This window comes from Pseudorca crassidens, chromosome 9 (assembly GCF_039906515.1).
Source record: "Pseudorca crassidens isolate mPseCra1 chromosome 9, mPseCra1.hap1, whole genome shotgun sequence".
NCBI lineage: Eukaryota > Metazoa > Chordata > Mammalia > Artiodactyla > Delphinidae > Pseudorca > Pseudorca crassidens.
Window position 1 is genome coordinate 45,727,929 of NC_090304.1, and position 14,221 is coordinate 45,742,149.

General features: G+C 34.7%; 1 protein-coding gene across 3 annotated transcripts in view; it reads left to right on the forward strand.

Moving 5' to 3' along the window:
- The window catches only part of SBF2 (SET binding factor 2), a 459,339-nt gene that overhangs the window by 260,218 nt on the left and 184,900 nt on the right, over positions 1–14,221 (forward strand). For all 3 annotated transcript variants that reach the window (XM_067749929.1, XM_067749930.1, XM_067749931.1), the window contains exons 9-13: positions 127–240; positions 3,270–3,347; positions 4,476–4,589; positions 5,122–5,250; positions 8,325–8,423. In XM_067749929.1, the coding sequence (XP_067606030.1) occupies positions 127–240; positions 3,270–3,347; positions 4,476–4,589; positions 5,122–5,250; positions 8,325–8,423 (534 nt within the window). The remainder of the gene's footprint in view (positions 1–126; positions 241–3,269; positions 3,348–4,475; positions 4,590–5,121; positions 5,251–8,324; positions 8,424–14,221) is intronic.

Below are 14,221 nucleotides of genomic sequence, written 5' to 3' on the forward strand. Positions count from 1 at the left end.
GGCAGAAACTTAGTCACACACCATACCTAATTTCAGAGGAAGCTGGGAGATATATATATAGCTGGGAAGCCAATCTAGACATACATTTTATTAATTACAGATTAATTTTTTTTTTGTCTTCTTCAGTTAGATGTAATCATAGCTGATTTGGATGGAGGCACTATTAAAATTCCTGAATGTATTCACCTCTCTTCCCTTCCGGAACCACTTCTACATCAGACTCAAGCAGCTCTTTCTTTGGTATGATATATTTTTTATAGTAATTTTCTCTGGATTTAAATCTAAACTAAGATAATTGGATATCATTTATTGACAGTGTAATTACTTAAAAAAGATATCTTCTTAAAACATGAATATATTCTCATATAGTAGTTAGAATAAGATTATTTATTAGATATTATCTAAAGAATATACTTTGAATCCTAACTGAATATTTGTTCTACATTCAGTTTTTCACTCAGCATACTTATTTAGTAGTTACTATATACTGAATACTGTGCTAGGTATTGGAAACACACCTGTGAAAACAAGACCAGACTATGCCTCGAAATCCCTGAATCTCCTAACATCCCTCATTAGAAGCTAGCACCTGTTCCTTTTCCTTCGCCTTCTTTATTGACATCTCATTTCTCTTTGGTAGGTGTGCTTCTTGCAAAACAATGTGATAGCAACCGGTCAGTGTTTCCAAGTTACTACAAAAAAGATGTAACCTAGTGATAGATTAAATGTCCAGCATTCTGTGCAGTGAAGTTTTAAGAAATATTGTGACTTGGGTGTTTCTCATTGAAACAAATTTAATTCTTTTGTCAACCTTTGTTTATTTTTAAAAGTACAGTATTTTATTTTACTGACAACATTTTAGGTGCCCATTTATCCATCATCAGAAATTTGAAACTTAGAAATTTTGCATTCCCTTTCAAGTCATTACTAGAACTAAGACCTTCATATTCTTCTTGAATAGTATTCCAGTCTGAGCTGTTTAAGATCTTTTTTTTTTTTCCCCTTAAACAGGAACTTAGGAACTCAGAAGTCTAGGATTACCAGGAGGGATTTATTCTCAGAATTGTTAGTCCTTATGTTGTTATAGTGGATTCTGTGGAATGGGAACATTTAGAGAAGACTGACTTTTCCTAATATAATTTGTAATCTGGGATACAAGGTGTGATAGAGTAAAAAGCAACTAGTTTAGGACTTAGGAGAACTAAATTCCAGTCTACATCCTGCCACTTGATATTTTGAGCAAATCACATTACATCTCTAGGCCTCTGTTTCCTAGTCTTTATCAATAGGATGAATATTTTATACAAAGGATGACAAATGACTGTTTCCCAGAGTGAAGTATCGAGATGATTTGGGGTGGTATGTGGCAACTTTTTTTATTTTAATAATTATGTATTATAATGTTTATTAAAAATAGCATACAAAACCTGTGACTTCACAGATGGTATCATCTAAGAAAATACTAGATTTAAAGAGATAAGATAATTTAAAGACATTTTAAAGAAAAATATTAGGTAAATAATTGCATCAGTCGTATATGGATATAGCAAAAGCTGAGAAGGTAGTATTTGAGTGATTGAAAAAAGTTTTATGTTTCTAGAAAATTAAATAAGTTTTAAAATCTTATGTATGATTACTTAATGATATTTTTAATTATGCAGGAATTAGGTACCAAAATTAACAAAGATTAAGATTTTAGTTCTTAAATCAGTGGCTCTTGGTAGAGGTTCTGCTGCACACTGGTAAACCTTAACCTACAACACCTGTGCCACCAAGTTTAATCAATGAGTAAAATTCATTTCTGATAAAACTGAGTATGCCTACTTATGTAGTTTTCAAGCACTGGTGGATTATGTACGACAGTGTACATGAGAGCATAGTATACTGGCAAAATTGGACCAAAAAGATGGACCGTGTGGGAGATTTGACACACAAGTATATGAGCTTCATTTGGTCAGTCAATAATTGTAATCAAATGGTTACACAGTACTCCAACTGTATAATAATCATGGATAATTTATAGACATGAAGATGTTATTATACTGTAGTAATGATTTGGTGATTGGATTGTAAATATTATCGATATTTTGGTGTCGTGTGTAAGTGTTGTTTTGAGCCTTTTGGTCTATTGTAAGTATGTTACGAAACGCTGAGTATTTGAAAATGATTCTGCAAAGACAAAAATTTGCTACATAATGATACAAAGTTATTTTTTTCTTTTAAGTCCTGCATGGACCTTTCTTTCCCACCTGCTCCCCAACCTGCTTTCCTTCAAAGCCTAACACAAATGTTAGTTACCTTCTTTTTTAACTTTCCCGAGGTTGAATTAATTATACTTTATATTCATATATTACTATTTTATATATTTGTAATACTTGTCACATTATGTTATACTGTTACCCCTCTGGACTTTGAGGTTCATAAATTTATTTCCTTTCTCCTCAGTATTTTAATTAATTAACTAATTAATTTTTAACTACACTAAGAAACATAAGAACAAATGCTTAAGATTTTCAACTGTATAGACAAATAACTCTGCCCTAGACCATTCTGTTTCCAGAAGTGACTACTGTTTTACAGTTTAGTGTGTATTTCAGAACTTTACATTTTCATTTATATATATATATCAGTGCATGTACATATATAGATTTAGGATTTATTTTGTTTTATATTCAAATAAATGAAATCACACTATGTGTGTTTTTCTAGAACGTGGGTTTTTAAAAATTGTTTATTTATTTTTGGCTGCATTGGGTCTTCGTTGCTGCCTGCTGGCTTTCTCTAGTTGCAGCAAGCGGGGGCTACTATTTGTTGCGGTGCGCGGGCTTCTCATTGCAGTGGCTTCTCTTGTTGTGGAGCGCAGGCTCTAGGCGCGCAGCCTTCAGTAGTTGTGGCGCACAGGCTCAGTAGTTGTGGCTCACAGGCTCTAGAGTGCAGGCTCAGTAGTTGTGGCACATGGGCTTAGTTGCTCCGCAGCATGTGGGATCTTCCCGGACCAGGGCTCAAACCTGTGTCCCCTGCATTTACATGCGGATTCTTAACCACTGGACCACCAGGGAAGTCCCTAGAACGTGTTTTTTAATTAAATATTTTTTCTTGCTTTTCACATAGTACATACAGAGCTGCCTCAGCTAACTCATTGTATTTCATGGAGGGAATATATTGTAATTCATGTACTGACACTTTTTCATCTTAATGCCCCAGGTAGATCAAATAATAGATTTTACTGATATTACAATCTTTTATGTAACAAAGCTTCTTTGCTTTAGATTCTACACCCAGATTTGGAAGTAGCAGATCATGCTTTTCCCCCTCCACGAACAGCTTTATCTCACTCAAAAATGCTGGTAAGAAGTTTAATATTTAAATTTGATGTTTTTAAAAAGAGTTGCTTTTCTTTGTATGTTTTTCAAAGAAGCTGAGTATAGTGAGAGTTAGATGGGCAGCCTAGTAAAGGTGTGCCAAATTAGAAATTAGGAGAATTGTCACTGACTGACCTTGTGACCTGCTCAAGGAGAAGCCTCAGGCAGTACACTGACTGGGAGGGGGAGTAAGCTAAGACTGTTGCTCTGAGGAGGCATGAGTAAGTATGGGACAAAAAATCAGAACATAGATTAGAGCCTGAAAAACTGTGTCAAGCATCAAATCAAAAGGGTCAGGCAAGGATAAAAAAGGGAAGCTTACAAAAAATGGAAACAGAGATTGTTGGTTACAGGAGAGAATTAAGTTTAAGGAGTGAGTGGATGAATGTAGCTCCAAATGGAAGCCATAAAAGAGTGAATATATAACAGAGACCCTTTTTTAATTTTGATCATTGCATTTCTTAGAGATGAGCTTTGTGGTCAGTAAGGAACATTATAGAGCTGCACACCTTTGACAAATTATGAAGCATTTTTAACTGTTTCTTTGTCAATTAAATAAGAGGTTGACTAAATAAATCTGTAAGTTTCCTTAGAGTTCTAAAACTATGATTTTTTAAAAATCTGAATTATCAAAACAGATTTTTGTTATACCTTATTAATATAAGAATAGATTTTTATAAATTGGATAAACTTTGGAACAGTTTCATAAGCCTTTAAGATACGGTCTTGAGTGTTTTCTTTTGTATTTGTGACTGTAATTCATTTGATGGATATAAAAATCAAATGACTTGGGAAATATGCCCTTCTCTAACATGGTGAAAGGGGAGACCCTGTGATTTATGTTTTTTTCTGAGAGGAAAATTGGATGTACTAGAGGCAAGTTTTGTTTGGTTCAGCTTTTAAAAGAACTATTTAATGGCCTCTACTCTCCAACAGTGGGACAGACTAGATGTCCATCACTTAATGCTGCCACAAATGAGTCTTCTGTGTAGGAAACACAGACAGATTTATTAAATAATCTCTCAGGTTCTTTCCAACTTTCCGACTTTGTGATTTTTCGTTTGTTTTTTTAAGCAATTTAATTATCTAACATATTTCTTCTTATATTTTCAGGATAAAGAAGTGCGTGCAGTTTTTCTTAGATTATTTGCACAGCTTTTCCAAGGATATAGATCATGCTTACAACTCATAAGAATTCATACAGAACCAGTAATACATTTTCACAAGGTAAGATATAATACCATATTGTATGTATCCAAAATGTAGACTCTATTTAATAAAACAACTTGGTTATCTTTTTCTAGCCATGTATTTTGACCTTAATTTATCAAATGTGATTATTTAAAATCTCTGCTTTTTGTGGTTAGGTGATAATATTTTTCTTCTTTTCTATATTTTTATTGGAACGTAGTTGATTTACAGTGTTGTGTTAGTGTCAGGTGTACGATAATCTTTAATAGTACTGTGGAGCTGACATATTTTCCTTTATAGTATGGTAACTTTAAGTTGATTTTTCTTTTAAAATTGAGGTTATTTCTGATTTCCCCTCATGCTTTACAGACAGATTCATTTTTATTCTTTTCAATACATGTAGTATTTCAGGTATCAAAACCCTTTTAGAGAGGAATGTATTTTTTAACAACACATTTATGCATGAAGACATTTATTCAGGCTTTGATCTTTCTATTATATTTATGTTTTGATCATTCATCCATTACTAAGTGATAACTTATTCATTTCACATTTTCTTTCTTTACAGACAGCTTTCTTGGGACAGCGTGGTTTGATTGAGAATGATTTCCTCACAAAAGTTCTCAATGGAATGGCATTTGCAGGTTTTGTTTCAGAAAGAGGTCCTCCCTATAGATCCTGTGATCTTTTTGATGAGGTATAGTTCTTATCAAATGAATGCATTATTTACACACAAAATTAGACTAGTAGATAAAAGTAGAGAAGTAGTGTTTTAAACAGTTAATCAAAATCAAAAATATTTATTATTATGCATATCAGATCTTGATGTTTATAATGTGGATTAGAAAAATTAGAAAAAAATATAATTATTGGATGTCTCAGAAATACATAAAAATCTTGAACAACTGAGTTTTTTTTTTTTTTTTTTTTGGCCCCGCTGTGCAGCTTGCGGGATCTTAGTTCTCTGACCAGGGATGGAACCTGTATCCCCGGCAGTGGAAGCGTGGAGTCCTAACCACTGGACTACCAGGGAATTCCCTTGAACAACTGAATTTTAAATATTTGATTAAAATCTTTTTGAAAAATTGACAGTGATTGTATAGATAGAACTTATCAGTTTTATAGAGAGAAAGATCTAAGTTCAATGTATAAATAGTTTATTTCAGACTGCAGTTACATTTAATCTATCAGTGTCTTAGAGCCATAGTTTAGCTAAGCCATTCTTTTTTTTTTTTTAACTGTTATCTTTATTTTAATCAAAGCTTGGAAAATAAAGTAGGGAAGATACAATTTCAGTTCCTCGGTAAAAGATAGAACCACAAATAAGGGTATTTTCTTAAGTACTAATCCTTGGAAAATATAGCAGATTTCAAGTAAGAATTAGCACCTTCTTTGCGTTTAGCTAAGCCATTCTTACTAATCAATAATCAGCATTTGTCTAGCTCCCTTAGGAGATACTAAGTATATTTAAAACAGATTTAGTCTCTATCTTCAAGGAATTGGCCATATAAAGGAAAAGTTAGGGCAGATGCAACTCACAATAAGGATCCTATTTTTTGCTAGTTGTGAATTTTCTTATTGTAATGCATCTTTCCATTTATCATTTAACTATGTTCATAGCAGCCCATTCTGGTGGATAGAACAATGACTCTTACTCCCATTTCAGTTTCTGGAAGAACATTATATTGGAACCAATAAATGTAAAAGTTAAATGTAAAAGTTCTTAGAAGTCTATAAAAGAAAAACACTCCTGGCACCCAAGGTAGTGAAGAATAGTAATAGTGATCATATTATGCTTCTGGTGGTCTTATTTTATATAGAGAAGTTAGGAATCAAGGTTTTAAAGATGCTTGGTTCAGAGAAGGGTCTTTTATTCTCTGTAAAGATAGTTAAGTAAGGTAAGAATGAAAGAAAAGGCATATGTTTTAGTTCTGAGTATGGAGATCTGCACCAAATGCTTTACTTAATAATAACACAAAGCATGTGAAGATCTAGGAGAGATTGCCCTGAGGTGGACAATTTTTTCTGATCACTGTTGATCTCTGATTCTCTAATATGATTGATCATTGATTATCTAATACTAACATATACCAGCCTTTAGATCTTGAACTAAGTAATTGATACATAATGTTTTATGTGGATGAATTAGGTGCTCCCCAGGGTCCTTTCTAGCGCCTATGCTTTATTAGTCTCTGAAGCATTCTAAATAGTAACATTGGTTTATGTACCCTTTGCTTTCTATCCAAATTCCTTTAGTAGCTCTCTCTAGCATCTTCATCACAACTAATAACCCAGATTGATTACTTCCAGAAAACTTGCTTGCCGGCTTGCCACAGCCTCTGACTGTATTTGTAACTGCTTCCCTTGTCTGAAGTGCTCTCTTTCTCCTTTTCAGTCCATTTTCGATACTCTTCTCATATCTCACCACCTCCTCCAGACTTTCCCAGAGTAGAGGACTCTGAGAGCCACTAGTCTGCATTAGCCTTTATTTTATGTCTCTAACTTTATATGGCAACTTGTCTTTTATTATGTTCATTTATATACTTAAGGGATAGATAGATAGATAGATAGATGGATGGATGGATGGATAGATTGATTCTTCAGTTTGGAAACAATGATAAGGCAAGGACTCTGTGTGAGATTCCTATTGGGTCTCCCCTTAGTGTTCATCCAGTTCTGTGTTCTGTCTACAGTGATGATTTTTGATGTCTTATTGATGATGTTACTTGAAAACCAGTTATTTGTATGTTTACTTCAGTCAAGGGCTTAAAAAAAATGGGACACCAGACCTAAGTAATTTCTTCTTCTACCCTCTTTGGCCATTTAACTGGTTTGCAGGGGAATGTGCTTTTAGGAAAATTACACTTGCTCCTGGGAAAGGGATCCTTGTTTTCATTTAGCCAAGGGCAGCCTACCACACACAAGGCTTATGGAGCTTGGAGTGACAGCTTGCACTGTGTGTTGTCTTGTCCCCACACTCCCATCAAATAGACCTGCTAGAAGGAAAGAAACGTTTGACTTTCTTTGGCAATCCTTCTGAATCCTGGCCTAGAAGAGGTGGAGTCATAGTTTTATATGTCTGCTCCAGTGAATCTATTAGTTCCTTGCATGAGAATTCCTACATTATACCCTTAAAAAAAAATCCATCTGTTTACCTCCTCCCTATACCTCATTTTTTCCTGTCAGTACTCTTTGCTCTACTTCAAGTGTACACACTAGCACAGTTCTCCCAGTAAGTTAGTTGGTTAGGAAATGGATCAGAGTTTATAAAATTTGAGAACTAGAAGGAACCTAAAGGTCATCTTGTTCTTCCATCTTATTTTAGAGATGAAGAAACTGAAGCTCAGGAGTTTTAGTGACTTGTTTCAAATCATGCTGTTAGCATGCTAGGACTAGAGTGACCCAACTTGAACATTTGGTTCATATTTTGTGAGTTAGGGAAATGTTTGAAGACTTTCTGACCATCTGAAATTCTCTGAGAGAATTCTCTGAGTGAGGCCTGGAGAATGAGAGAAGAATCTGAGTTCCAGAAATGACTTTTTCCAAGACCCTAAATCAGCAGAGAGAGACCACCAGAACATGCAAGGGCTTGACTGACTCTGTAACTGTAAAATAGAGGCAAAACACAGTAAAAATCTAAAACAATTTGTTTTAATAATAGTATACATTTTGGATGCTTTCTGGTTTGCAAATTGTGTGAAATTTTCACACAGTTTTCTATATTCAGCATATTTGGGAGTTGATGTTTTACCATTTGATTCTTTTTCCAAGTTGGTAGCTTTTGAAGTAGAGCGAATTAAAGTTGAAGAAAATAACCCAGTGAAGATGATAAAGCATGTCAGAGAACTTGCTGAGCAACTATTCAAAAATGTAAGTAAGTGTATTTATTTAGACAGCCATTAATTTTAAAAGTATTAATAAAGTATTTTGTTTGAAAAATTAAAAAGCTTTGTATTCCTAGTGATTATCTCTTTTGTTCTGATTTAAAACCTTTGGGACTATGAGTTACAAGATATTACAGTTGGTACTGGGCATCAAAATAGACCTCACTTTTCAAAGTGATTTTCCTGTCAATTGCTCTATTACAAAAACATATTAGTCACAATTTTCCAGTTTGTCATTTGCCTTCATTGTGATTTTCATTTAGGTCTCTGTCTTCTTAAGAGTGTATTGAACATTTTTGAGATGTAAAGATTAGACTCATTGGAAACCAGAACTGCGTCAGACAGAATTGACCAATTTACTCTGCTCTAGCTTTGTACAGTGATTGTCCACTGTATCAGGAAAAACTTTGAGTTGTATTGTTTTGAACATATAGGGAGTGAAAAGCGAAAGAAAGAAAGAAAGAAAACTGTCAGGTGACTACAGAAACTCAAGGGTGAAAATATTCCCTGAGAGAAGAAATACAATAAGTTAAAAAGACTGGAATGTGGTAAAATATGCATTTGGATACCAGGAAAGAAGAAAACCTAAGATGCACACAGAAAAGTGGATTGTGGCTAATGATATCTCCTGCGTGTGAAGCTTTTCAGAGTTGAATCTTTTTACTAAGTAAAGGGAAGTAAGTGGGAAGTATGGTTTTCCAGGGGAAAGTTGAGGGAAGATGCATTTTAAAGGAAATACAGTTAAGAAAGATTTTGGGTCAGTATACTGGTATTGTATAACTTCATTATTTGAATAGGTGGACCTTTTTGGATGTTGGATCATTAGTCAGTGCTTTGTCACATCCATTCGAAATCTGAGAACCAATTGGATAAAAACATGAATACTAAACTGTGTTTCTTTGTTTCATATTATTCAGTTATTTATGAATTTTATTCCTGAAGTTATTTTAAAATTTATCCCTTGGACTGATATCCTAAATTCCACATTTATAACTGTGTCCAATATAATAAATCTGTTTCTTGATTAGTATGCTGAAACTTAAAAAAGAATTCTGTCAGAAGGAAAACTTGTGTTCTGTGTTGGTCTTTGCCATTTATTGTCAATATGATGGCTGTATAGAACTAACGTGTAGCGTGATCACATGAGAAAATTCTGTTGACGTATTGTAATAATAATAAATATTGAGTGTTTAGCACAACGTGCCAGGCATGGAATTAAGCACTTTACATACATCATCTCTAATCCTTATAACGATGTAAAATAGGTGTCATTATCCCCATTTTACTGGGAATAATTGGCTCAGGATCATATGGTTATTAAGTGATTGAATCCAGATTTTAAATTCAGGAATTTTCCTCTATCCAGTTCCTAAGACTATCTTCTTTCACTCCATTAGGCTGGCTCATCTCCAATTGGAAAAATAGTGGTACTTCCAAAGGCTGACTTTATACTTTTTTCTTTATAAAGCTCTTTAATGTATTTTCTCATTTGACTTGAAAATGGCCCTGTGAGGTAGATAGGGCAGGTGTTGATATGTGAGGAAATTGAAGATTAGAAAGGTTTTTTCCTGGCCTACTAGGAGTGATTTATTTATGGATTTCAAAGAATAGCAAAACATCAAATGGGAATCAGTGTTTGAGACTCTGGGACTGATCCCTTTAATAACTGAGTATCTATTTCTTGCATTTTTACAAGACTGTTCCAGAACTGCAAAATTGTATAGCCAGTAAGTGACCAGAGCTGGGGTTGTGACCCAGGTTTGTCTCTGTCACAGGACAGAATATGCAGTGTATGTAAGGGAGTGTGCCAAGCCATTGTGATGCAAAAACAAAGTAACTGAAATATAATGATAGCTTAAATGTAATCTGTAACTTAAATTTAATGATACGTAGCTTACACTAAGCCAAAACAAAACTGAAAACTGCAATAAAATAAATATCTAGTAATTATATGTTCTTAAGGGTGATTGTAAAACACAAACAGCCCCCATCCTATAGAATAGCACTTTTAAAGTGATCATCGTGAGGGATGTATTACTAGGTAAGATATGGAAATCGCCCTTCAAATGTACTCTGCATTTCTTGAGCCCTTGCTGGGCTTTTTCCCTTCCACAGTCTAATTCTGTTCCATTTAAGTTAATCAAATTTGTTCATTCAGTATGTATATTAGGTACCTACTAGTTCCAGGCATTTTCTAGGTACATGATTCCACTAATATCCTTGAGAAGGGGATACACATACATGATGAATGAGTAATGAGTATTTGAGAATATTCCAGTGGATTATCATCAGACTTTATGAGATTCCTTCCAGTTCTGTGATTCTAAATCCATGATGGTCCTAAAGTAAATACAAAGTTTTTTCTGAAGTAAATACAAAGTTTTATCTGAAGTAGATACAAAGTTAAAAACAGACATGATGGTAAAGTTACTTTCTTGGGTTGTACAGGAAGTTGAGGGGAGGGAGGAAGGATGGTCTCAATGCAAGGAAAATAATCCAGATGGTTCTATTTTTAACTAGTCTTTTTTTTTTTTATCACATTTCTAAAATTCCCTTTTGGTAAGCAAAAACCAACCATATAATTTGACTGTTTCCTTATTATTGGGTTAGAATTGAGACCTGGTGATTCCATTCAGATGTTTGTAAATACTTTATTGCACTGAAGTCTGGTATGTGTATCTAGCCTCTCTCTTTCACTTCCCTTTGAAGTACCTCAAAAACAAACGTTAACTGTCCAGTTTCTTATCATCATTCCCTTATAGTGCTTTTCAGTGAGTAGGGATGAATTGTAGGAATGTGAGTAGACCTGAGTAGGATGAATTGCAACGGGGTTTAGCTGCTCTTTTAACTTTCTGAAGCTTCCTAAATAGTTAAGAAAAGTGTTTGGTGAGTTTGGTGGAGAAGGGAAAGGGAAGGTGGAATGAAGACGAAGGAAAGGAATAAATCCATTAGAGACAAATGTGTATGTGTTGGCAAAGTTATACCATGAAGATTTTTATTGGCCATACATTGGTACAGCTTTTCTTTCCATGCCGGGTTGATAATACTGTGTCTGCCTACTTTGGCTATCAGAATTCTTGATGTCTACATGACAGCACATGTAGCTACTCACCTGCTCTTTCTCTGTGATTCTTGGTATACACTTATAAAAGACAACTAGCTGAATGCAAAATGAGAATATTAGGATAGGTCAGATCAAGAGCTTTATAAACATCTGTTCCAAGGCAGCAAGAAATCAATTGGACATGTGTTTTACTGTTTTACATAGTGCAGTTTTTCTAATTTGTTTTTCATCTGCGGTAGTACATAAACATTTGCTAGACTGTGTAATTTGTTTTCTTAAAAATTAAAGGAAAAATGAGAGGACTTGGACTTTCTTATAAAATAATATGAGATTTCTGTTTGTGCCTAATAAGTATTTCATTGCCCAATGTTGAAACAAATAAGTCTGAAAACTAATGAGAGAACAAAGCCCAAATGCAGGAGTAGCCATTCTAAATCACATAAGATCTGTTCCCTTTACATTTCTGCAGAAGTTAATTTCACTCCCAGGCACATTCAGTCTACACTGATGATATTTGTACTCTTTGCCAACTGTGAATAAAGGGGTTTGTTTTTGTTGTTATAGGAAGAAAGTAAAATATTACAGTCATCTTTCATCTTAAAAAGTCAAAACATAAACAACTTACTTAGATTGTTAGGATGAAATGAGGCCCCCACCCCAAAGCGTAAAAATCAGATTCCTTCCTCCACCCTGTCTGGTTTGCTTGTCTATTTTCAGTCGGGTTTACCATGGTGTAATCTACAGGTAGTAAGATTTACCCTTCTTAACGTGCGGTTTGATGGGTTTTGGTAAACGAATGAGTTTTGCGGCCACCGCCACCACACTGAGGGCGTAGAGCATTTCTGTCGCCCCAAGTTTCTTCTTAATGCTCCCTTAGAGTCACATCGCTCTGCCACTTCAGACTCTTGGCACCTGATCTGTTTTCTGTCTCTGTAGTTTTTGCTTTTTCCATAATGTCATGACATAGTTTTTCGAGTCTGGTTTCTTTCTCTTAGAATAATGCATTTCAGACTCATCCATGCCACTGCATGTATGTCATTCCTGTTTATTGTTGAGCAGTACTCCATTGTATGGTTATACCAGAGTTTTATTTATCTGTTGAGCAAATGAAGGACAGTATTGGCAATTATGAGTAAAACCACCCTAAACATTTGCACAGGTTTTTGTGTGAACTTGAATATTTTTTGCTCCTGAGTTAATATTTAGGAGTAGGATGCTGGAAAAATGGTAACAAAATGTTATCTCTGTAAGAAACTGCCAGACTGTTTCCTTAAGTCTATACCATTTTTGCATTCCCGCCAGCAATATTTGAGTGTTCTGTTTGCTTTGTGTCTTCACCAACAGTTGGTATCCTCAGTTGTTTTTTTGTTTTGCTTTGTTTTTAGCCATTTTAATAGGTGTGTGGTTTTATCCTTTTATGGCTTTAATTTGCATGCCAGCGGGTGAGTGAGAGTATTAGGTCTCCTAGCTCGTCACTTTGTGCTTTCTTGGTACTTGTAAAAAGACTTGTCTTAGACCATGAAGCCTCCGTCTAGAGTCATGAATTAGAGCAGTTGTTCTAACAGGGGCAAACTCTGTACCCCCAGAAATTTGTCAGCGTCTGGAGACATTTTTTGGCTGTCCCAACTAGAAAGGGTATACTAGTAGCATCTAGTAAGTAGAGGCCAGGGATGCTTCTAACCATCTTACAGTATACAAGACACCCACTTTTCCCTGCCCCCCACCACCAAACAAAGAATTATCTAGCCCAAAATGTCAATAGTGTCAAGGTTAAGAAACCCTGAATTAGGGCAACCAGCACATTACATATTGAAGTCATATACCAAATTTCTTTGTATTAAGGATGAGACATTAATTCTATTAGGTGATCATTGAAAGACCTGTGAGGATGGAAAATTGAGAGTGTTTCTTTCCATCAAACATGTTCACAGCCAGGCAACTCTAAAAAGTCCAGTTACATTTTTTCAGTGTTTAACGATTTAGTCCAATTGATAGTATTGGTTTCGGCTGTATTTAAAAGGATTTTTAAGAATTTGTGTAACACAGGTCTAGGTATGATTGGTGCACATTAAATAATTATTAAATACCTAAATTAATATGGGAAACTTGGTAAACCCTGACAAGGTCACATTGATTTGTCATTCATTGCTGAGACCAATGTGTTGGAAGAAATTTTTTTTCCCAGTGTGCCTACTTTGAATTTCCAGTAGGGTTTGGGGCTTTTTGTTTTGTCTTGCTTTCCTTTGCTTTTATTTGAAGTGCTTTCTCAGCCTTGTTTTTTGTAAGCCCTAAGCATATTCTCATTTAGCTTGCCAAAAAAAAAGAGAGAGAGAAAAGAAAAATCCATGTTTCCAGACCAGATGGTGTGTGTGTCATTTTTTCAAGTCTGAGAAAATCATTATACCTCCCATTGCTATAGTATACTCTAAAAGCAGGATTACAGAACCCACTTCTTGAAAATCATTATCCAACTTTAAAATTCCCTCTAAATGATAGTGCATTTTGCCAGCTTTCTTGTTGCTTTGGACAGAATTATGTTCACCATAAGTATGTAGTTGTCTAAGTCCTTGGTTATTACTTTATATTTGCACTTCTCTAAAATCAAAGATGAGTATTTGGCTGCTTTTTTGTTCTGTTGGAAAATAATGCATTTCCTTATTTCAACACGGAGATTCAACAATGAAATTGGGCTGCGGTTTTTAATGAGCTCAGTAATCTTC